Here is a 25,346-nt window from a genome sequence, read left to right as displayed (position 1 = left end):
TTTCACTAGGTATTTATAAACATAAAAAAAGCATTTTGATTCAAAATAATTTTAATATGATTAATTTGCAGCACGATATAATAAGCAATGAATAGTTAAAATACTCCGTGATAAGATCACAGTCATTGTATACACAAAGTCTGAGAGCCATGTCCCATTCCTACGTCGTGCTCTTTTGTGACGACGCAGCACGTTGCCACTCCGTTGTGTACGTCACGTGAGTGGACGTACGTCAAAACTCCATACTATTTCTGCGTTGACACGTCGACGGACGTCATTGCAACGCAGAACGACCAAGTGCAACGTAGAAATGAAGTCTACCTCTATGATTTAAGGCAGGTATGAAGTGTATCCGGGCGGTGGCGAGTACTGCGGCGGCTGGTCTTTCGGCCTCACCAACAGAGGCTTTGGGGTTCGCGGGGCTGGAGGCTGCTTCCACCTATGCATCAACGATTATGTAACAAGATTGTATTTAGAGAATTACTGATATTATAATTTATTCGGTGAAGAAATTATTACAAGAAATGCACACTCGTCAAGAGAACCGTCAGAAGATATACACAAAGTGTGAAGCGCGAGTTCAACGACTATTCGAACGACCATACATTCAACAATTTGTATCAGTAAGGTTTTACTTAGTAACAACATTTTAAAGTGTTTCTTTAGTTAAAACTCATCATCTCTAGTTATTCGTTGTCGTTTACTATTTCTCATAACTTTATTCTCGTTTAATAACTGATTATCAATGAGAGTTCATGACCATTGGGTCTACGATACAAGCTTAGTGCTTAGTGTGCCGTTGACTATTACCCGTTAAATTATATTCATTTATAACATTTCTCAATGCATCTGTTATTATTATCATGTATTCTCTGCAGATTAGACTAAATAATGTACTTAATTATTAACTACTATTCTTAATTGATCTGTCTGTATGTAGTATATATATTACTTAAATGCACGCTAAGCGAATACGAACATACTAATACACATACGAAATAAATATTATGAAATACTAGCGGCCCCTACCGGCTTAGCTCGTTTAAAAACATAATAAATTGTACACCTAAACCTTTCCAGGTATCACACCATCTATTGGTGAAAACCGCATGAAAATCCTTGCAGTATTTTGAGTTTATCGCAAACAGCATAAGGATGATCACAAATAGATATGTTGTAAAAAATACTTGCCATGGCACAAGGCTAAGGTCATGAGGTGGTTTGGGCTGAGCCAATCTTTCAGCAGTTTCCCGCCGCAACGTGTCAGCATCACGGACCGCGGCGCAGCACGCGCGCAAGGTGAAGTAGTAGATCAGCTCCACGCCAGATAGGAGAGAGAATCCAAGGAAGAGTCCAGCTATACCTCCGAATGACACTGAAAGCAAGCAGATCCAGCTAACGGATGCTCGCTTGTAAATCATAAGGACTGACCCCGGTTAGTCTAAGGCCTATTATGTTTAAATTTCTAATCAAACTCAAACATCTGTTATGTTTGAGGCATAAAAAAAACTATTAAAATGTCCTTACTCATTTACAAAATCATATAAAGATGTCCGCGGCTTCCCTAGGGAACGCACGTCTGAGATGCAAATCTAATAAAATTAACACAAAAATGCAATAAGTAGATGAATGTGTACTTACTTAGATGTAAAGAAGCAATCTAACGATTAAACTAGTTAGAATAATCAACATAAAAGCATCAAAGTATAACATAAGACAATAACAGTAAATAGCTTACCCAACAAATCGACCCAGCCGAACAACACTTCGCGTTTGTAACGCACCATGGGCCATGACACGAATTCCGTCTCCAGCGAGGTGGTCGTGCCTGCCGTCTTCATTGAACTATAAGATTGATTTCATTCAAAGTAAAAGTACGTCGTTAAAGATTATTTCCGTTTTCCAGTTGTCAATATTAGTAAATAGTAAAATTTGAGATTTATAAAATATAGACACACAAGTTTGGCAGCTATGGTGGACTGACCGTTAGTGTATGCTAATGACCTACCGTTAAGGGGATATAAATCTGCAGATGCAGCCATCTAACATTTAGGTAGATCAAATGGTCTTCGGCCCCATGAAACCTTATAAAGCATACCATCGTAATAATATGAGTTGATAATGACGACATTAATTGGCGTAAAAGGACAAATTGGCGCCCAACACGTAACAATTTTTTGGTACCGTTTAGTTAAAATGATCATTATGTTAAATTAAACTCACTCAATCTCAGTGAGTTTCTCCACTTCGTAAACGGTATGGGAACAGCCCAGCTCGCAGGAACACCGCGTCACGTCCGTAATGGCGGCCTCGTGTTCCGCTATGCACTTCAGCTCCTTTATGGTGCACTGCCTGTAACCCTCTGGTAGAAATACGTATTTATTTAATTGTAATAGATAAGTACATTATTTTTCACTCCTACTTGCTAAAATACCATTCGAAAACATTCTGGCAAATGTCAAATAAACAATAAATGTATATATATCCAGGTCTTTCGACCAATAAGGAAAAGGGATTTTGGAAACTGGTTTCCTAAAAGGCTATTTTATACTTCTACGTAACTGTTTTCCAAAATGGCTTAAATTCTCCACACCAGGATGAATGGCTTAAATGACGTTTGGAAACCAGTTTGAAATCAAAAATATGTCGTAATTTTCACCCCAAGCATAATATCTTGAAAAATGTATTTACATAATTAAAGGAAATCGCAAAATACTAACTGACAGCCGGGTAAAAGTGCGGCACACACTTGCAATAAGAGCGACATCTCTGCATCCTGCACTGTCTCATGCAGGCGGAGTACGTATAGATGCTGGACGTCTCCAACTTCTGCTCATCAGCGAAGATACACCGTCTCTGCCTTATGGACAACTGGCGGGCGTCCTCCGTTGTGTATGTGTGCTTCACGGAGAAGGAAACCTTTTCTACGCGACGGTCCCAAGTGTGCTGGGCGCTTTGTTCTAGACCCGCCATTTCTTCGGTCGAGTGGATGTATATCTAAGATGAGACAGTGTTTAAATCAGCGATAAACCATTTTTTATACATATATAAGTACTTTATGGACTCGAATTCATACATATATTTCAAATAAGTATATTATAGGTATACCTACCAAAGCACGCAATAGAAAAATGTTAACATTTTGACGAACAATAAAGGAAATAACTTAATTGACGTTAATGCAAATAAGATACAAAAAAGAAATGTACTTACGTCGATATTAGTGTCATTACGGTACGAGTTGAATAAGAAAGACCATTTCGCATCTGTCTCATGGATGAACGCTTCGGTAAACTGCTCCGATAAAATTTGAGTTTGCCTGAAATAAGACGAATTTTTTTTTATTGAAAACGAAATGTCAGATTCATTGTACGAATGGATTTATATAGGTGGCAAGAGTTGCCATAATGGAAAAAATCAAATCCTAAAATTAAGGTGAAGATATTCTCAGGCAGTAGCAGCTTTTACCAAGGCCAGATCTTCTCGGCGTGGCGTGAGTTGAATGCATAGCAGAATCCCATCTCCGTAAACACAGGCACCAACAAATCGCAGCACTCCTCAGAATCTCCCTTCCATTCACAATCGTAGAACAGACTTTCGCAACGGCGTACGATCTAAAATAAGTATAATAGTAGAAAATGTGTAGGTATGTGCGATATTTATGAGTGGGTAAACAGGTTCAGCATCATGTCAGAACCAATGGTTATTAGATACACGGTGAATAATGAGGTTGCTAGCCAATCGTCTATTAAGACTATTTTATAACTAGGTTATTTATTGAAAATTCTTTTCCTGTTAAGATTATAAAAACCAAGAACACGTTTTAGCCTCATTTCCTTGGATTTTCGAAAAGAACTTTTTATTATTTTTTTTCTCGGTCTGAGACGAACAGGAAATAGAGAACTACGTACACTGAATACTGCTTCCTTTTGGTTTATCCCAGGAGCTTCAGCACCAGATTTGCCGACAAGGTTTTCATCTTCGAGGTACTCGGACACTTCGCCCATGGTATGATAACTGAGCGTCGCCAACCATCGTAACATGTCGGCCGCTCGTTCCGGGGACTCTTCACCCCATGTGCTGTAATATAAAAAATCACATATCATTCCTGCTTTGAAATCTAATATCAACTAAGGAAAAGTATCAAATCAACTAAGGCAGGTGTTCCTACATTTTTCCCAGCGGAACACTTACAAATATTATGTCATGACCCTAAGTAGCTATTTGAAGTAGATACAGACGAAAGAAATATATAAGTATGCTTAACAAATTGCTTACTAACTTTGTAATGTATTCCTGAAGTAATTCATCGTCAACAGGGTTCAAATCACAAATTGTAACCGCTGGAAAAGGGACGTCCCAGTTGTGGAAATCTGTATCCAAACCTGAAAGAAGACTACTTAAATATCTATTAGATTCTATAGTAATTATAATAATATCAATAAATTAGTGACGCTTCTCTCAGGCTGACCTATTTACAAACAATATAACGAAATACGTAATAGTGGTGGACTACAGGAAATAATTTCCACGCCAGAGACCTTAATTGCCAACCATGAGGAAGTAAGTTCGTTAGGCTCACCTGTGATCGTAGGATTTGTTTGAAACTTCTCCCAAAGACTCACAATAATAATGCACGTCGTAACCGCGCCTACTGCTGTAAAGCTAAACCACATAAACCTGCAAAAGAAAAGAATTATCTTAATCTAATTAAAATCAAAATCAAATCATTTATTCAGAAATTAGGCCTTCACAGGCACTTTTTCACGTCATATTCTAAATTAAATGATGTTTACCAAAGCTACAAACTACTAGCATTTCGGAACGACCACTGCTGAGAAGAAATACCGAAAGAAACTCATTCTAACAGTGTTGATCCCTATTATGCCAGAAGGGCTTACCATTTTTTAAATATAAATTTATGTATAATTTTTTATCAGTAATATAACAATGTAAGTACACAATAAAGTACATGGTCAAAAGGAAAATATATATATACCTATATATATATGTATAATTAACCAAACAAAAAGATCGAGCTGAGCAGTTCCCCCCGGCAGCACCCGTTCACGAGTTGACGCGTGAGTCAGCCATCGCAAAACTCAACCACAATAGAGGGAACCACCCGACCCGATCGATCCACGACGCCGCTACCGGTTTGACCATTTGAGTGTGCATGACATACTCGATCTCCATAATCTAACATAATAGACACCTATGTTACTTTCAGACACTTGAAGATCACAAATCACGTATATGTGTTACAAGTAAATGTCAAAATATATGTAATAAACATGTCAAGAAAATATATAAATAATTATAAAAAAGTAAGATCAAGTGAGAGGTAGAAGTTTTAGGAAGGGTCCAAGGTTTTTTATCATTTACTTAATTTCCTAATTAACTTAATTTCCTAATTTCAGTGTTAACGTAAAGCCGTTAATACAAAAAGGGTAATGCTCACTTTTCACAAAAAGGTCTTTCCTTCTCCGCAATGTACCGTACACCGTGTAACGTCGAATTGTTGAAGAACTCTGTAGTCTGATGACGTAGACTGGCTGCAAACAATGAACAGCCATCGAGCTGATCATCTCCCGGCGGCTTATTGCCATTTCTAAGGCGAGCTCCTTGTGTGGAAGGGTGTACTTTCATTTTTCACATTGTCCCCACAAATAACACACGCATGGCTTGCCGTGCTACTTGTCATGACACTGGCTTTCAATGTAAAATCTCCGCGTATAGAACACGAAAAGAAAGATAGCATCAAAAGTATCGATTAACATCGCGTGTGCCAGGTTAATTAAACAGTTCCAATGTTATTACTGACATGAATACAATGATTTACCTTAAGCCATGTTACAAATAAAAATAACGTATCACGAGGATATCTCCAACCGATTTCAAATCACCTAGGTACATACTTGCATGTACCTACCTAACAATACTTATTTACCGTCGCCAATTCGCCAGTGATTTATAGGAATCCAACAGTTAAAACTACTATATGACCCTAATTTTACGACATATTTCAATGATTTTGATAATATCAGACAATACCCCAAATCCAATTAGACTGAGCTTTGTAGTAAATATTTTAGTAATATTGAAACATTCGATCATATCAGTTAATAAAATGGTGGAATAAATATATAAGTATTCCTTGTTACTTTATTATATTTCAAAGTTACAATAAACGTTGCATTGTAATGCAATATTGAAATGAAATCATTCAAACCATTTGAATCAATGATGACATTCATAAGATATCTATTCTTAATCTGCTCCCGATTAAGAATAGATATCCTAAATTAATCTAATTAATCCTAAATTAAATGGAGCCAAATTACTATCGATAGGTATGTAAGTCTCTTTCAAATTGAGAATGATATAAATAGGTAGAATTATTTACTAATTAGTAAGCAACTGCTTTTAATTTTAGCAGCATACAAATGAACTGTATCACTGACGCACTTTTAAAATACGTATATAATCCGTTTTCTCCAAACTTTTTCGATCATTTAATTCATCTTAAAGAGCGCTCATGGTATTGATAACATGCTTAGAGGGACCGGCCACTTCGGCGTCCGATTCTGGGGGAACTAAGGGGTCAATCTTGATGTCTAGGTCTTTCAAAGCGTCGTCTAAAATTTTAATCTTGCCCATTAATTTTTCAGCTTGTAAATTGTAGCCTGGCTCCAACATTTTCCCGCTAGGGTTCAGTTTGAATAAATATTCAGCCTGCAAAAAATAAACTTAACAGTTACCTATTTATTATTCAGTAAGCATAGAGAATATTTGTTATCAAACCGGATACGGCAAAATAAATTGTTAATGTTATGTTTACTATTTATTGTTGTCATTCAAATTTTTATACTTCATTGAGCTTAGTACCTATTTGTTGGCTATCTAAGAAGTGTTTAGGTGTTATATAAATTCGTTTCGATAACTTTATCGGAAAGTGGGGTCGAAATGCATCGGTGAATAAAGTAATCTAAATGAATTAAATAGATCCTATAAATAAATAAAAACATTGAGATAACTTCTAAAAACCCTGCACCATGATTGCGCACACTATGTGCTACGATTGTTTTGCACAAGTACTTTTCTTGATATAATAAATTTAATGTTATAAAATTAACTATAGTCGATACGCACAAGGAAATCGATAGGGTCGGCAGGTCTCAGCTTGGCAACCTCCAGGAGCCCTGCGGTGAGAGTGGGGAAGATATTGTGCACCAGATAGTTCCTCATGGGCTCCCCAGCCGCTGCCAAAGCGGCTTCCTCTTCTTCACGCATCACCGCGTACAACTCAGACTGAAAAATTACAAATTAGGAATAGACCATCTATTCCATTGTTATATATTTATTGAATTATTATTAACGAGCATACCTAGATGTTAACGAGCGAAAATTACCTAATTTTAAAAAATTATGGTTGTTTAGAATTGTTTTTCATTACAGAATGATCATCTCAACTCATTCACTCAGCTCATCATATCAACTTTTATTTATTGAAATTTTATTGCACAACAACAGTTAAAAATTTGTGGACCTAATGCCATATGGCATTCTCTGCCAGTCAAATATTGGGACCAAACAGAAAAATCGTTTCAATTCAGAAAAATAGACTAACCCAATATTCCATTTTGTCCTCTCGTTCTTCTTTGAGTTTCTTTTCCAAATCTTTGAGAATTTTCGCTTCTTTTGCTCGTAGCGTCGCAAGCTCTTCCTTCTCTTTCTTCTCCGCTGCTTCAATTTGTGCTTAAAATAATAAATGTACATGCAGATTGTGACACGTTTTCACATGAAGCAACTTACGCCTAGTATAATCTCTGTGTAATAAGATACAAACAGTTGATCTACGGCTTTACTAAACCAAAAACTTACAAAATATGAATGACGTGATTATTTAATTAAATTTTCCAAAGTCACAGCCCTTGATTCAGATCCCAATGCGTCATAAGAAGCCTTATCTAGCGCGCATGTAAGTAAGTACTCGAAATCCGATTGTAGGAACCAAGTGAATATATATGAAATTTAACTAACCCAGGAGTTTTCCGTAACGGCAAGGCCTTCCCATACGTAAAGTAACAGCGGCATACGTATTCTTCATGCTATAGTCCGTATGCTCCTTCACAGGTACTACGAGTGGGTGTATATCAAGCTCATCGAAAAAGTTAAGCGGTGAGACATCGCGGGCGTCGCCAGCTCTAAATTCACTCAGGCGTCTGAGGACTGTCTCCTCGTCCAACCTAGTGTCACCTTCCGGCTGCCGCATGGCCTTCTCGCATATGTAATCATCAGTTGCTTCCAATGAGACGACGATATCTATAAAATATATTGCAAGTAGGTGCCTGCTGTGTTTTGGAAAAGAAGTAGGTGCGGTTTTATAAGATTTATTTTATATTACCAAAATCTTTTGTATTCCAACCCAGACTTCTGGTCCCTCTACGCTCCTTAACCCACTGGGATTAGTATAGCTGTATATAAAACCCAAAGTCTTATTTTTAACAAGCTTGAGACAATAAAATTAGGAATAAAGATTGATCTATTTTTATTAACTTTTCATGATGAATAAAGCTATTTATTTTATACTTTTTGTCTCTGTTCATAATCCAGAGCCAGAGCGATGAAACAAAAAATTACGCCCAACATTTCAGCAAATTAACGTACTCGTATCTATAAATGTAGTAATAAAACATACCGGGTAACATCTTCTTCAAAACATTACTGTACAAATCTAAATCTTCATCAAACTGCTCTTCTTCGTGTTCTTCTTCGGCTTCTGAATCTTGCTCGTCGCCCCTTTCAAACACTAAATGAACAAGTAAGCATGTCAATTAAACTTACAAAAAAATTTCGTAGTTTTTCTATGGGAACCTTCTTCTTCTTGACCTTATCCCACTCATGTGGGGTCGGCACAGTATGTAAGTTCCTTCCATTTTGTTGTGTCATTTGCCATATCCATTGATACTCCTTTTTTGTTCATACTATCCATGACACACTCCATCCATTTCTTCTTAGACCTTCCTCTATTCCTGGAACCCTATACTTCCATCTTTAATGCCCTTTGAGTAACTTGTTTTTCATCTCTTCTTAAAATATGCCCGTACCAGCCTAATCTATAACTATGTAATTTCTCTATGGGAGTTCTCTATGTAGTTTATCTATGGGCACCATTCCCACAAATTTAAAGAAGCCCATGCAGACGGGAGTTAGCCATTGTGGCGATTAGTTTCCGCCCAAGAATAGGATTAACGTCAAGCAGGCGGCCGGTTATAAAATCACCGCTGAAATGTTTAACATTTATTTTTTACATGGACCCTGAGCTTTGAGGCATCACAGCCGAAACGGAAGAACCCAGGAACATGCGAGGATAAGAGACACCGTCCGTATTTATTGCGTCCGTCATTTATTGAGTCAGAAATTTCTGTGGTGTGCCATCATAATAGTGTGTGGTTATTCAACAATAAACAGTCGTATCTTTAATCATACAGTATACTAACAAGCAGCGCACTGAAGCAATGTAGTGGGAAAACCGTCAAGGACCCAACCTCTGTTTAAAGCCTCGCGGCTTAGAAGCCTTTGGCGTAGATATCTAATTGGAAAAGACAGATGAATGAGACAATATGATACATTGAACCTTGCACATCAAGCCTGATATGTATGATACTGCACAGTAATAATTAGGTTAAACAAGTTTTTTTACAAAAATATCATTTTTGCCACAAGCTATAATGTAATAAGAGAGATCGTGTTGCGTGTGTCATTGCAAAAGAGTCCTGTGCAATACAAAACTAATCAGATTTGTGTATTCATTAATTACAAATCAATTTCATTACATGATATGTAAGAATATGAATAATTGTGGCATCTTTGGCGCTGTTAGACTCAGAGACATTTGTATTTAACAAGCATCAGGTCATGCTCATCATAACAATGCTGAGTCATGAAAACTGAAGCGATGACTTGTAAATTTTAAATTCTGTAGGACAAGCGAAAGAAATTGAAATTTAACTTGCAAGATTTGATTGCAGACAGTATTATGACTGCTGAGAACGATTATCCGTCGGCCAAATAAAAGTAAATGGTGATAAAATAATAATCAAAGTTCCTATTTTGTGGAAATTTTCATACCTAGTTTAGCCGTCTAGGACTAAATCAGTAGGTCTGTGGTTTAATTTCTAGGATTTTTATCTCACGCCATGATCTCTTCCTCACTGAACGGCCGCCCGGACAGCAGCACGGCTTGTGCGGTGCGTGCTGCTTCCTGCGCCCCCTCCTCCTCCCCGGCGTCATCATCTGTCGGCGCCGGCTCCTCCTCCTCCCCTGTCGTCGGCAGTGCGATCGCTGCCATCTCGCCCACGTCCCAGTGGGCGATGCGCCACGACTTACGTAAAAATTAATGGTTATATACACCGACACAGTTATCCTTATGATACTTGGATATTACTATGGATGTCCATAAGAATATACTTCAAATTCTATATCGATAATTCCACTACCAGACTACTTAGATACTTATCTACTTGTAAAATCTTGTTAATTATGTAAGTAGGTATATATCTAATGGCATCCGTAAGGAAACTACATTTAGGTAAGTAAGATGTAACTAGCTAGATTATACTGGGAGATTAGCAGTATCGTATCATTATGTAAAAATGACAATTTAATTAAATACATTTTTAAATAGAAAACACCGCATATAGCATGATAAGATAAAAAAGCAGATGAAAAGCCATGTAAACACAATGCGAACAGTATTATCGCATATCGATTTCACATACCAGTTCTCATGCACTGACGTAATCGCTTAACAATAGAAGTAGTGCGATATAAAAAATATACGACCTATATCTATCTATGTATGATAACGTGACAATCGACATACCAAATCGTCCAAAATATTTTGGGCCACTGTTTCCGGAGAAATGTACAATAGTCCATAAGCTTCGCAAAGTAATTTTGAGAGTGTAGTTTTTCCTACAATCGGAGGTCCATACACAACTACCTGTGTAAAAAAGTGACTCTATAATTATGTAGTTATGTAGAATAAATTGTTTTTAGATTGGCACACTAGCGAATCATAGCGCTGAATAGAAGATTCTGACATTCTCATTTCGGAGGCCAAGTTCCACTTTGGAATCACTAAGGCAGCGGAGTACTTATTATATGTTACAATGCACTTTCTTGTAAGGCTTTTCTTGTGGGATACGAACCCTTCGTCAAAGGTCAAACGTTTAGAACATTTACCTCATAGTACATAATAACACTAAAAAAATATTACGGTCATGTACCTACGTCACTAAATAGCGACGCACTGAGTTATGTGGTCAACAATAAACATCGATGCAACAGTACCTAACTAAAGTCTAAAACTTAATTCATTACTAAACTAGTGACATAAACGACATACTTAAGTAAAAGTATTTTCATAACGTTATTAGTAATTTTAAGTGTAAATAGTAAATAGTGTAAAAAGTTTTCAATTAAGCTTATATCTAACACAGTTAAATGGGCTACATTTTAGCTTAAACACGTGTCTTACTTTGAATGGTTTAAGCCCTCTTTCTTTCTTAAACTGTTTCATAAGCGCTGGCACATTCTCTGCAAAGGTCGCTTCTGATACCCACTGTAGACCCATCGTCTCAACAATGAACGTCGGCTCCATATTCAAGTTGAGAGTCATTAAGTCATAAATTCTTTGCTGCAACATAAAAAAATATAGTACTTTCGTTTCAAAAGAGATTATTTATTATCAATTGGCCTTTTGGGGTGACTTACATCAATTTCCGGAATCAGGAAAGCATCTTCCTTTGGTATACATTTGAACATCCCGGTCCCGATAATGCGACCTAGCGGTTTTATTATCTACAAGAACAAGGTTTTGTCTATTATCAGTAAACGCTCGAACACAACTTCCCAGTAATGAGATCACATTTACCTCTCTTTGTTTCGTGATGTTTTGTTCGACAGCTAATATGTACAGCTTTTTTGGAAAATCTATAAGTAAATTGTATATAATTCTGGAAAATAATTGTAGGAAATTATTTTTAGGACGACTAAGCAGATGCGTAGACTATATAATAATAAAGCTGAAAAGTTGGTTAGTTTGAATTAACGCCTCCGGATCTTCTGGGGCGATTTGCGAAATTATCTCCATGATCCCAAAGAACCGACATAGGTACCAAATTTTAGCTTTGTACGCCCAGTAGTTTCGGTTGAGGGTTATCAGTCAGTCAGCTCAACATAAGAGTTTTTATAGGATATTGATTGATGATATTTTTTTCTTATTCACAAGTTTTTACACTTAAATACTTTTTCTATCTGGAAGTGAGTGGTATACTTATAAAGGATCGGCGAAACTGCATCTCGTTCAATTCTGTAACCCTAAAAGAAGTCAAAGCGAAAGTTATTCGGCCGTGGCCTTAGCCTAATCGTTCGAGAAGCGACAAACACAGTTTTCGCAATCAAGTTTTGTTTTCTGCAGCAACTAAACAAAACCTAAAATAACAAAACAATTATAGTAAAGTTTTCTAAGAACATATTGTATTCTTCTCCACAAGCAGACTTGTAAGATCGTAACGTAACATAACTAGAGTACCTGCACAGTAATGCGTTTCACAACGCTAAACTTTTGTCATAAATTAACAATTTACTATGCAGAATTGCACAAAAAAAAAACAATAAATATCTCAAACTGCGGCAAAATTAATATAGAAACGAAAACTATAAAGGCTAAAGCTGGATGCATGTGGTGTATCATGTCGATTCTGCTAACGTTAACATAAAGTCGTAACTACTTTGAAATACCTAACTTTAGCAGAATCTAAGCCCTGGTACTAACTGTGCCAAGTCGACGACATTTATCAGCGGCACGACATTCCCGCCGCCGCCGAGGATTGGCAACAGTCGTTCGCATTCCCAGGCCTTCTGGAACCAGTAGAACAGAACTTCCTCACGGCCGCCGTACGTCACACCGGGACATACTACCAATGCCCTGTCAAATCACAATTCATAAATACCAAAGTATAGTTGTTAATTTTATTGTATTTATCTACTCAACCAATCATGAAATTTTGCAGGTATGTTTACATTATATTTAAGGGTATGGAAATGAGATATGGTTAGTATCATTCCAGAAATTTTTCTGCGCGATATCCTTCGTTGATCTATGGCCAGGCCAGAGCCAGACTAAATAAATGTCACTCAAGATAAGGTACCTACTTAAGATAAGCAAAAGGTCTTGAAAGTTCTGATAGGTAATCAGCTCTAGAAATTTCGATATGAATTAAAGATGTGTTGTTGTGTGATCAATGATTCTACAGCTACAAAATTACTGTCATGACATTATCTAACACATATTTTAAAATTTTACTATGGGGTGATATACTACTATTAGTATTAAAACATACCCAATTTGCGGCTTGTGCTTTCTAGCGAGTAATATTACTTCATTTTCGATATCATAATGCTTTTTAAAATTTGAATGGGGCTTTCTTTTTCTAAAATCCGTTTCAATAAAGGGCATGTCTGGGGTATCCTAATAGAAATAAATAACAAATCTATACTATTATTATAAGCGATTGTGAGTTTCTATGTTTAAGACATTATCCAAGATTGCTATAGGCTAGGTATATCTTATCACAAAATTCTCACGGGAGCGAAGCCCCGGGCAACATCTAGTCAATAATAAAATTACTGCGAGTCTGTGTTGTGGTTCCGTTGAACAAACATTAAATTAAATAAGGGTAATCAAAATATAAACATGAAATAAAATCTATACAAAAATATTAATTAATCGTCTTATCTACAGTGTGACGTGTAAAGGACTCACAGGGTCCAAAGGTTTAGTAAATCCCCAGGTCATTACAGTAGATATTAATATTAAGTATCGTTTCTGTGGCTCCGCATCTCCAGCTGCGTCATCGACGTCTGATACTGCCGTGGAAGGCGCAGCTTGCTTTTCCAGTAAATCCTTCAAAACTATAACATTCACATAAGTTATATTTTGAAAACACAAACACAAGACTCAAAAAAAATTCTTCTACTAACGGTTCAAATAATCCATAGATATTTTCAGCTCATCTGGGTCACTACCACCACCGATGTCCAAGATCACAGTTCCACAGGACATCATTTGAGGCAAGCATTCCTCTTTAGGCACAATCTTCGTGACGTGGTCTATACTTTTGATTTTTGTATTCGTAACAGTTCCTGAAAATTATGGCGTTGTAAACTACTAATACCTACGCAACATTGTAGAGTATGAGGTTGTGGAAGGGAATTTACCTTCCAAATTCAATTTCAAATAGAATATGGTGATAAAAAAGAAATATGTATTATTATCTTACCAAATATTTCATAGGGTTGTCTTGGTGGCGACGGCGCTGCGGGCTCGGCATCTTCCCCCACCACAACTTGAGAAGTTTTATTCGAAGCTTCAGCAATAATCTTTTGTGCTACTACTTTGACCACTTCATTAAGATAGTATTCTCCATGAAATGAATCCAAGTTGTTGAGAAAATAACGTTTGTAGGAGAAGATATTGTCAGTAACTGATGACGACTTATCGGACTCTATTGCTTTAATTTTACTCATATTTCAATATTCTACCAAGGCAGTTGATTTGTAACCTTATTCGCGTTTCTGCAATACTCCAGTTTCTTGTTACTTTTCTATAATAGCCTAAATTTCCCTTTATTTATGCTTGTTCGTAATGGCTACTTTGTGATTGACATTTGTTTGTTGATTTATTGTTATTTCATTATCATTTTTCAAAAAGTTGACATTATAATTAATATATTAATCTTTAAGTATTTAATAATTTTATCTCTGGTTCTCAAATAAGGAGATAATTTTATCTCTGGTTCTTAAATAAGGAGGTGAATAAAAAAAGAAAAAAAAGAAAATAATTATATTTGATTTGTCCAGCATAATATAATACAAGCTCGTAAAATAAATGATTTTACATAATATTGCAATCGTAAGCAGTTTGTAGTAAAAAACATTTAAGTACATGACTTAAGGCAAATTCTGTTCACTACACTGAACAAATTTTTCTATTTGAAATTTAATATACCAACATAACAAAGCTGAAAAGTTTTCTTGACAGTTTCACAGATTTACAAAATGTAATATTTTTATATCTGTGGACAGTTTAAACCGTATAGTCTGACTGAGGTTTAAATATGTTACTTACGTTCTGAAACGTAAGACAAAATGAAAAACATTATGTAATATGGACGATAATTTGCCTATCGTATAGTTACTCTAGTTCAGAATAAACCCTTCAGCTCCATTAAGAGTAGTTTTAAATACTTTATAGTAGAATACACTTTATCTAATTTATAGCTGATCGATAGATTATGTTGTGATTTCTATGAAAATACAAATATCCCGTACACGTAGACGTAGTAGAGTAGCACCAATATTTTATTTATAACTTCAGTACAAAAAAGATCGTTAAAATATTTGCATAAAATACGTATACAGGATATAAATTATGTCCCAATTTCAATACTTATATTAAATGTCAGAATAGTCTTATAAATTGTAATTAAATTGTGTAAAAATCATGCGTTTATAAAACCAGCGCATGTGAGATTCATTTTTTATCATATTATATTAAATAACAGAAGTTTGTCATAATTGAATAAAAATATTATTTAGTAAATAATTAATAAGTTGAGTTACACCCAAGCACCCAGATGCATTAAAACTTATAAAATGAAATTATCATTATGTTAATACTTATTAGAGTGCTTATCTATCATATGGGCATATTGGCACACCTGTTTATTTCAAGTCAATGTATAATATGTTGTGTATTCTACCAGGAAATATATTTTTTAATTATAATGTCTTTTTCTTGGTGGAATAAAAATACCTAACAAAAATATATCACGATAGTTATTCTGATTGATATTTTCTAATCTATGGCACCCACATTTCTATCGCTGAGTTATCGATTCATAATACTGACAAATAAATAGGAAACTTGTTTTTAAGGCGGCAGCTCGCAAATAGGCATTAAATATTTCTGAAGCTGACCTCGTTTTGTACGTTTACTTAAACATTGACTAAAATGACTTGATGTATGAACTATCATGTATTGGGATGTATATCAAAATAACAATGTTTGTTTGCGATGCAATGTATGTTTTGCGTACATTTTTCTTAACACTAGAAAAAAAATTGCATGCACTAAATGCAAACAATGAAATAACACTATTAAATAGGGAATTGGACGGTTTATCACAATTAAGTAAATATTTTAAGTACGTCGTAAACTATTGGAATGCATGTAAAAATACATAATTCTTAAGTACTTATCAACTTTGTTAAATAACAAGTGGGGGTGCCTCCGCTGCGCTACCGAGCGCAGTGGATGGAACTACTACGGCTGCTTTTATAAATGTAGTCAATCTATCAAAACATTGCGGCGTTGAATGGCCTGGACATGGATTGTTGGGCCCCAGTGTAAGATTTGTTTACAATAGGAGGTACCCAATGAGTCAATGAAAAGTTTTAACATTATTCACAAACCAATACAGCTGATTCTGCAAGTTTAAAATTCGAATTATTTAATCAAATCCGTAAGTTGTAAGTGTACTTTTCATGTTGATTGTATATTGTACATATTATCATAAAGTAGCAGTTGATCAACCGATTACTTTTCTATGATACTATAATAAGTCAGAAAAAATAAAAAACTATACAATACATATTATTTCGTGAAATTATGTAAAAACAAAAGAAACATCTCACTTAGGGTTTCTTACGAAACTTAAAGTGAAATGGAATTTTGAGAATTTGAGATAAATAAAATTGTACAAATGAATAAGTGAATATATAACATTTAGATAAAATTATTAGGAATGTAAAGATACATAAGGCACTTACTTAACATCTATTAAAATCGGTATAAATTATTTAAAAGTTCTTAGTGTATTGTGATTTATAATAATATAGATTAATTAAGGCACTTCGAGTACAAGACGACCACAACTTAGTAAATTGGTTGTGGCAATGTAAAGAACCTTACAAACTCGACCCCAACAGCAAACCGTACTGTTGGTTATAAGTAGTGACCAATCACCGGCGTACAGAAAGTTCGCTGTGAGAGCTCGCGAACTATCACCAATCGTGACCGTCTAGTGCATGAGATGGCTACAAATTAATTGTTATGTTAAAATTTTGAATAAAATCGTAGACAATAATTATTAAATGGTTGAAATTATTAATATGAATATTATATGTAAACTTAAAAGCTAAAATGAAAAATCATTAAACTATGATGAAATAGGTAATTCTAATGAAGTTCAGACTGTTATTCTGAACTGAAATTACAGATTCGGTGTCGTCAGTAGTTATCGAGGGCCATGTTCGAACTATAAGCGTTTAAAAAATTGCACTCCATAACAACTCACGAAAATTTGTATGTAGCTGCGTATGGCAGCCTTGCAATTTAAGAATAAGCACTTCGATCAAGCAACGCTCATAGTTGAGTTGTAATAACAGATTTACGGTGGATGATTGTAATCTCTTTTTCGCCAATACCAGAAGGAGAACTAGGCTCTGACGTTACGAGCCACGGCGACAATGACGATATTGGTTGGGATTTAGGAATAACCTCCTCTTTTCTCTCAACTGGTTTTGGAGAAGCTAATTTAGCTTGATTATGAGGAGGCTCAACAACCACTATAGACACATACTGAGAATTATTTGGGTTTGTGTTAGGAGGCAAAGGTTCATTCAGAATTTTCGGTGAAGGCGTTGAAGGAATAGAGACATTTATGTTTGTAGACTCGTTAATTATTTTAACTTCATTCTCCCGTGCTTTCAAAATATTGTTACATTTCAATTGGCCTGGAGGAAGAGCTTTGTTCGACGATAAATAACACTTTGCTTGATTATTCGGGACTTCTTTGTCACCAGCAGCATCCAATTGATCTCGTTTAACTTCGTTTTTAGAGTCATCATTATTCAGTTTCTCCTTGACCAAACTCATAAGTAGATCATTTAGCGGATTTGAGTCTGTCACAGGAGAACAATTACATGAAGGCTTGTTAAGTACTAATTGTGTCAAATTATTTTTCTTTTCTTCCAGGACAGGCTTTTCAATTTTGAATAGTATTTTGCTGCTAATAGCATCTTCTTTAGATATCATAACTTCATCAGATGGCTCATCCATTACTAAGTTCTTTGTAGAGGGCTCACCCAACTCAGGTCCTTTGCCTTCAGTCTCCTGCAGTGATGACCTCTGAGACTTTGCACTACTCTTTCGAGATAGTGTCCCGCCGGTAGTTTCAGGCACGAGCACCGCAGTGGCATCCATTGACGCGGTGGGAGTCTCGATCGGAGTCTCTGTAGTAGCATTGATGTCTGCTTTAATGGAGCTGCTTTGCTTTTCTCGTTCTCTGAGTACGTGGCTTTGACGCCTAGCAAATCTTTGACTAGGCCGTCTTTCAAACTGAACTGTACGTCGGGCGCGATTTTGTTGCGTGGTCTGATATTCGGTTTTCCCGGAATATTGAAATCTGGATCCCATCCTGAAGAAGTTTTGTCTGGCAGAAGGTCCTTTGACTGGTGCTCGTAAGCGGAAGAATGTGTGATGTTCTACAGCACATTTCCACAAATGTTTACAGGCTTTCTCATTGTGTAGACGAAAAACAAAAGTATGCTCTTGTTCTCGCCCTTGGTCGTCATCTTCAACCACAACTAAAGTAAGCTTTTTCTTTTTGAAATCCAATTTACTAATTTTAGGCCAAAAGAACAGGCCAATTTTTTGTGGTCCTTCAAACACTAAAATGCCTGTAGGTGTTAAACCCAAATGATATTCACAACCATCTTTTCCTAGCACAATATGCATGTCAACACCGTACATTTCAAGCCACTTAGCTTTATTTAAATAATTGACTTCTGCTTGTGCTGGGGTAAGAGTTTTGCATTTCTTATATTCCTCCAAGATTTCAATTTCCATCTCCTCGGTTTGGTTGGGTACAAATCGGAATTCAGACACAGTGGCTGGTGTGTGTATAGCTTCATCAAAGTCTCCGAGTTCGGACTGCAGTGCCAAAGCTGCCAATTCGACAGCAGTAGAATGGGGACATTCTAATTTACTTTCAAGAATATCTTTTTTTAATTGCAAAAAGAACTGATACCGAGTAAGTTCTTCCCTCAAGTTATTTGGTTCAGAAGAATAAAATTTAACTTTTAACCTCAGAGTGTATGGTGGGCCAATTTTTACTTGCTTCTTGATAGTTTTGGTGGGATCCAGCCAATGCTTTACATTGTTAGTGTCAGTGAATTGTAGACCAAAATAGTCTTTCTCAATCAAGTCTAATGAATAAAAGACCTGCTCATAGAGGTCAGCAGCACTAGCTTTTTTTGATAAATTTATAGACAAGTCAGTATCATCAAGAAGCATTACCTTGCATTGTATGAGGTTTTTATTGATGGATGCTTTCTGGTTCTGTTTGTTACGGTTTTGGCTTGAAGAACGCCCCCTCCGACTCAGGAAGCGCAGCATTGTCACCCTATGTTAGGAACCTGAAAGGGAATGAAACATGTAAGAAAATAACACTTATGCAAGTTGTTTCTAGTTAAGACATTGTGGGCAAAACCTTAAAAAGATCTCTCACGGGTCTACTGGAAGATTTATTTTGAAATAAGTATTGTGATTAATAGATACTTACTGTGTTCTTACACAGTATGTGTTACACACTTATATAATTGTTGTACTACATTAACAGATACCATATAATTGTCAAACTAAGTATGTAGCTATAAGCTTATGTTGAAATTAGTAGCACCAGTTTTAAGCACCAAGGCTTTTAAACAAGTAATGTAGTTAACATTACAACATGTTTTTAAGTATACATTTGTGCGCATTCTGAGTCAAAAGAGCAAATTGGTGTAAAAAAAGATAAGTAAAGAATCAGGTAACCATGATGGTCACATAATGTGAATAATTTCCCAATATAGTGACTTCCAAATCACAGCCAAGGATTTTTAGCTCTAGTGCGACATTCTTTTTTGTCAGATCTTAATAAATCATAAAATAATGTAATAAGACATCACGAAGAATTATTGAGAACCTCCTCCTTCTTTTAGGCTTTTAAGAGATTGATACGAACCTGACAATTCATGACGTTAATTCAATTATGTCCAACATAGCAATTTACGGATATTAATTTGGGATGCATCAGTATTATTACTGATGTGAATAACAATAAACTAAAACGTGATGGTAAAACTACCGAGATTTTTCCTTAGACTTGCAAGTGTTGTGATAGAATAAACCAAAATTTGCGAACATCTAATATTCAAATATCTTACCAACACAGGGTGTATAAATATTCTCACTCCTAACACTTTTGCACAGAATGTTATATTCAACTTTTTATCATAAACACTGCAAAAATTAGCTTTTAAAACTCCACACAGACAAACTCACAACCAATCACCCAACTTGAAACAATAAGTGACAAGACAAATGACTTCTCAACTCAATGTCACTAAGAATGGGCAAAAAATCGATGTATCAAAAACTCAATATTTTTCAGAAAACGTTCAATATTTAATAATAGATATTTTTTACAGATATCACAATCGATATATTTTTCCAATCTGATTTCTAAAAAAAATAGAAAAAGGGTAAAATCGATATATTTTTACAAGGAAAAGAGTAAGAAAATATCGATATGTAAAAATATCTATTTTATTAGTCAATATTTATCGTTACATTTGAAGAATTGATAATCGATATATATCGATATTTTTTCCCATTTGCCCATCCCTAAATGTCACACACGCCACACGCCCCTAAATTTTGTCAAATCCAATACATAGACAAAAGTAGATTAGTAGTTCGCTGGTGTAGTCCCTAACACATCAGTTGATAGTTGTTCGAAATCAAGGTATAATATCCTGTATCAGAAAGGAATCCCTATAAGTTGTGTAATTAATACTCGAGTGTCATGTCGACAATTTTATTTGAATGATTTCAAACTATTGTACTGTGATAGCTATATTTGAGATTGCAAACTAATCTTTATATATCTGCACTGTAAAGGGGGTGAATACCAAATAATATAATGACTTTTTATTCGTGGTCAAGTTATTCGCGAATAAATTAACTAGTCATGAATAATTTAATCGTAACTAAATTTCGCCAATCGATTATAAATCGTTTGTTATTCGATATAGTTTGACTATCGATAGTTGACCTTGAAAAATAGTCGATAGCGCGAATAGTCATATCTGTAAATAAATCTATAAATGCTGCAATACTCTCGATAGTAAAAAATAGCGACTATTCAACTTTGTCGATACTATAGTATCGACAGACAGTCGATACTATCGATTGTCTGTCGACGCGATTCGATAGTATCGATAGTTTTACTTTAGTAACTATAGATGTATTTTCGATACTATCAACTGGGATTAAGATTATGGACTATTGTCAATCTGATAAACATTATTTATGGTGAATTTTGAACTCGGCGTGTAGCGCTTCATCCGTGTCCGACATTTTTTTTAAATAAAAAATCATTTAAAGAAATTAAACATACCGTACGAAATTAACATACCAGTACTTTACTTATTTATAAAATAGGATTAATGAAATTGATTACTGTGTATGGTACAATTTAATAAACACTAATGAGAGCCCGCGGCGGAGTTCAAAACGCTCGTTAAATTCACCGATCACATATTGATACAATAGACACGATTCTAGGACACTATAGTATCACGATACTATCAATAGACTATAGACTATTACTATCGCACATCACTAAGGTATTTCATTTGTGCGTGGCCATCACTTTAATGTCAAAAGAAAATTATTAAAAACATTTTATCTAATATAATAGTTTAAGTGTATTGGCTCTAAATAATTACGTATAACAGTAAGTATTTCTAATCAATTTGTAATCGGACCAATGAAAACGTTGAAATATTAAAGGGTACATTTTAACCAAGAATCAATTTGTATCAACCAACATGGAACGTAGGTAGGTACATTAGTACTTAGATCCATGTTGGTTACCTACTGTTGATTTTTCTAAAAATGCATCATGATTTATCTGTATTTATTCTCGATAGGTACCTACCTATCAAATTTGTTTTAAAAAAAGTTACCTAAAAAAACCGTGCATCTCGCATTGCTTGCTAAGACTAGAGATTTCGCTTCTACGTGTAGGTAGGTACTAGGTTATGTCGTAAGTAAATTCGAAACTTTAGTAGTACCTACCTAAATAGGTACGTACCTATTTTATTTCTGAATATTATAATATTACATTTCTATCTATCATACTAGTATTCCCGTTGTACTTGCGGCTTTGAGGCTAATAGCCTGGGTCATCGTAAAAAAATAAACCTTACGATTGAAACCTTATTTATTAAAGATGCCGGTTGCCGATGAAATTCAGTCTTCGTGGGCTGATGAAGTGGAGATAGATCAGGGTGCACTACCACCCCCATCAGAGGTTGTAGAGAATGGATTGAAAATTGTTACTGAATACAAGTATGACAATGACAATAAGAAAGTTAAAATTGTCAGAACCTATAAAATAGAAAAGCGTGTTGTGTCAAAGGTAATTTACTTGTTTTTATTGATAAGATTTTAAGACAACCAGCAAAGTTATATGCAATTAGTTTTTGTATGTAATTATTCTTAACTTTTTCATAATGAGTGTGATATGAGCTCTTATATGCTGTAATATCTCAATGGTCAATGGGCTCATAAGTACACCCTTGTTAAACAGTTGGTGGTCAGTATACAACCACATTATTTTATTCAGATAATAGAGCCCTATTAATTGTTCAGTCTAAAACACAATAGCATCTCCATACATATATCTTGTGATTTGTCTTTGTATTTATATCCTCTATATACTTCTAGATAAGGCTAATTGAATATTGTCATATATTTCCCTTTTACAGAGTATAGCTAAACGTAAGACATGGAGTAAATTTGGAGATTCGGCCAATGACAAGCCTGGACCTAACCCAGCCACTACCAATGTGTCTGAAGATGTTTACATGCAGTTCATCACCAGCAAGGAAGAGAGCCAGCGCCCTGACGATGGTGAATTGGATGGTCTCAAGGTCAGTTGTGTAATGTACCTAATATTTTTTTACCAAATAAAGAAGCTGAGTAGGACCTTTTTGGTTGCATTAAATTTGGTGAATTGTTGTTATGTTCTATGTGTCATGCTCCAAATTAATCATTTCTATTTTTTCTGAATATCACAAGCTTTATACAATACACAATACCAAGTTGAGAATGATTTTCTTGTAAGTCTATATGAGGAGGATGTGATGGGAAATTATTGGATTTTATTGAAGAGTCACATGTTTATCTTTCCACTAAAATGTCAGTAAATATTATGTTAATATTTAGTCAGGTCAACCCTTTTTATAGATCTTTTAATGAATGCAATTTGGTGCATTAAACCACATTAGTTAGATCAACTGGTATTGTAACAAAGTTGATGTTTACCATTTTGTTATTTCTTTTTTAGCCACAAACAAGTAGTGTTATCTTCAAGTGCAGAACTTGTCAAGGTGACCACTGGACCCTCAGCTGTCCCTTCATGCATTCCCAGCTGGCACAGGCCAAAGCCAGTGAGGCAGCTAAAGCTGCTGGTAAGTTATCTAATTTTAAATCATTGGTCCTGCCATGTTATTATAAAGAAGTATCTAAGTGTTTAACTGGCAGTATCAATGGTAAAGTCAATAACAATGTTTGCCTTTTGTATCCTTATGCCTTGGAGCTAAGGTTATACTGCTCATATAAATGGACTCTTTTAATGCGAATCAAAGGTTATATGATAAAAGACCATCTAAGGCTCTTCTAAATCAGTGTAAACTGAAGGTTTGCTCCATGTTTTGCTGGTAAATTAGCAGTACTCAAGCTCAAGAACTAAACTTCTAGGTGTGGAATAATTGAATTTTTCAATGAGATCACGCTTTTGAAATTACAACAAAAAAATTAACACCCGGGGATTTTGATGCTGTTTCTGTATTAGATTTTTTTTAAATTTTTTGAGAAAGGAGCTTTTAAAACACTCACATGAAATGAGATTAAATGAATCTGTGTTTATATGTCTATGTGACTTAGTAGCTTTGTGGAAAATTCAATAAAAAAATCACAGAGTAATCTGGTTGACCAACATTGTGCAAATAAACGCACGTATGTGATCCAGATCCGAAAGCGCCGCCAAGCAACAAGTACGTGGCGCCGTTCATGCGCGAGGGCGGCGCGGGGCGCGGCACGGGCCGGGAGCCGCCGGGCGCGCGCCGCGACGACGTGGCCGCCATCCGCATCTCCAACCTCAGCAACTTCGCCGTCGAGGCCGATCTCGACGACCTCGTTAAGAGTTTCGGACCTGTCCAGAAGCTCTACCTCGCCAAGGAAAAGGTATTCGTTTTTAATCGGCTACTTGACTGGGTGAAAAAATCCACACCAATATTATAAAGAGAAAATATTTGTATTTTTGTTTGTAATGAATAAACTCAAAAACTACTAGAAAAACAACAATAGACAATCAACTGCAGGCCTACCAACTTTTACAAAACGATTCCAATGCAACTCAGTTCAATGAACCTAAAATGAATCGCATTCATACAAAAAATTAAGTCGATGGTACGAATTTGCGATGCAGTTCAGTTTAGGTTATAAAGTGGATCGCGTTAAGAGATGATGGTAAGCCCCCTGTTACTTGTTATTTAATTTAAGATGTTGTATTATACTCAATATTTCCCGGTTGGGAACATTGTATACAAAAGCCTAGTACATTTTCCTTGACGTTACTATTACGTCCTAAATATATCGCGCCCTCAATTCCTTTAAGAGGCCCAAAATTTCAGCTAATGTTGTAGATTGTCTTTTACATTATTTATGCTTTTTTGTCTAGAATAGTAAAAGAAGAGTTTGATTGAACCCTAATCTCTACTCCTAAAATATATTTATGCATAACCTGGAACCTGGAATCCCGAAATACCTCTACGAAACTATACATATTTACTGTATGACCCAAAACTTTTGAAAACAAATATTGCAGCTATCAATTAATTGTTTTTTGTTTCAGAGCACTGGACACTGCAAAGGATTTGCGTATGTGCACTTCAAATTCAGAGCTGATGCTGCAAAAGCTATTCAAACTTTGAATGGCCACGGATATGATCACCTGATCCTGAATGTAGAGTGGTCCAAGCCTCCACAAAATAACTAAATTATATTTCCAAGAATTTCATTGTATTTACGCAGTTTATAAATAAAGCTTAATTCTTGTAAAATTGGTATTTTTTTTTAATTAGCTAATGAGCGTGATTTC

General features: G+C 35.5%; 4 protein-coding genes across 4 annotated transcripts; 1 reads left to right on the top strand and 3 right to left on the bottom strand.

Moving 5' to 3' along the window:
- Positions 1 to 43: 43 nt before the first annotated feature.
- On the bottom strand, positions 44 to 5,784 carry ppk23 (pickpocket 23). The gene is made up of 11 exons (XM_053746869.2): positions 5,462 to 5,784; positions 4,583 to 4,680; positions 4,283 to 4,385; positions 3,912 to 4,080; positions 3,469 to 3,614; positions 3,214 to 3,319; positions 2,721 to 2,997; positions 2,224 to 2,362; positions 1,739 to 1,845; positions 1,192 to 1,375; positions 44 to 439 (listed from the first exon to the last, which is right to left on the bottom strand). Exons 1-11 carry the CDS (start codon positions 5,647 to 5,649, stop codon positions 331 to 333), a joined length of 1,626 nt encoding a protein of 541 aa, XP_053602844.1. The 5' UTR covers positions 5,650 to 5,784; the 3' UTR covers positions 44 to 330.
- Positions 5,785 to 6,153: 369 nt separating this feature from the next.
- LOC128670857 (adenylate kinase 7-like) lies at positions 6,154 to 14,771 on the bottom strand. Its single transcript, XM_053746868.2, has 16 exons — positions 14,352 to 14,771; positions 14,053 to 14,214; positions 13,835 to 13,983; positions 13,413 to 13,540; positions 12,845 to 12,997; positions 11,942 to 12,023; positions 11,782 to 11,868; positions 11,546 to 11,704; positions 10,889 to 11,008; positions 10,200 to 10,387; positions 9,504 to 9,595; positions 8,702 to 8,812; positions 8,044 to 8,325; positions 7,631 to 7,758; positions 7,153 to 7,311; positions 6,154 to 6,735 (listed from the first exon to the last, which is right to left on the bottom strand). Exons 1-16 carry the CDS (start codon positions 14,596 to 14,598, stop codon positions 6,526 to 6,528), a joined length of 2,457 nt encoding a protein of 818 aa, XP_053602843.1. The 5' UTR covers positions 14,599 to 14,771; the 3' UTR covers positions 6,154 to 6,525.
- Positions 14,772 to 15,862: 1,091 nt separating this feature from the next.
- Positions 15,863 to 20,480, bottom strand: yrt (yurt). Its single transcript, XM_053746676.2, has 2 exons — positions 20,341 to 20,480; positions 15,863 to 19,551 (listed from the first exon to the last, which is right to left on the bottom strand). Exon 2 carries the CDS (start codon positions 19,529 to 19,531, stop codon positions 17,498 to 17,500), a length of 2,034 nt encoding a protein of 677 aa, XP_053602651.1. The 5' UTR covers positions 19,532 to 19,551; positions 20,341 to 20,480; the 3' UTR covers positions 15,863 to 17,497.
- Positions 20,481 to 21,780: 1,300 nt separating this feature from the next.
- Positions 21,781 to 25,308, top strand: eIF3g1 (eukaryotic translation initiation factor 3 subunit g1). The gene is made up of 6 exons (XM_053747038.2): positions 21,781 to 21,914; positions 22,413 to 22,601; positions 22,951 to 23,115; positions 23,532 to 23,655; positions 24,216 to 24,430; positions 25,101 to 25,308. Exons 2-6 carry the CDS (start codon positions 22,413 to 22,415, stop codon positions 25,242 to 25,244), a joined length of 837 nt encoding a protein of 278 aa, XP_053603013.1. The 5' UTR covers positions 21,781 to 21,914; the 3' UTR covers positions 25,245 to 25,308.
- Positions 25,309 to 25,346: the final 38 nt, after the last annotated feature.

Source organism: Plodia interpunctella, chromosome 6, assembly GCF_027563975.2.
Source record: "Plodia interpunctella isolate USDA-ARS_2022_Savannah chromosome 6, ilPloInte3.2, whole genome shotgun sequence".
NCBI classification, from domain to species: domain Eukaryota; kingdom Metazoa; phylum Arthropoda; class Insecta; order Lepidoptera; family Pyralidae; genus Plodia; species Plodia interpunctella.
Note: the sequence above shows the minus strand (reverse complement) of the source record. Positions and strands in the feature narration are given on the sequence as shown.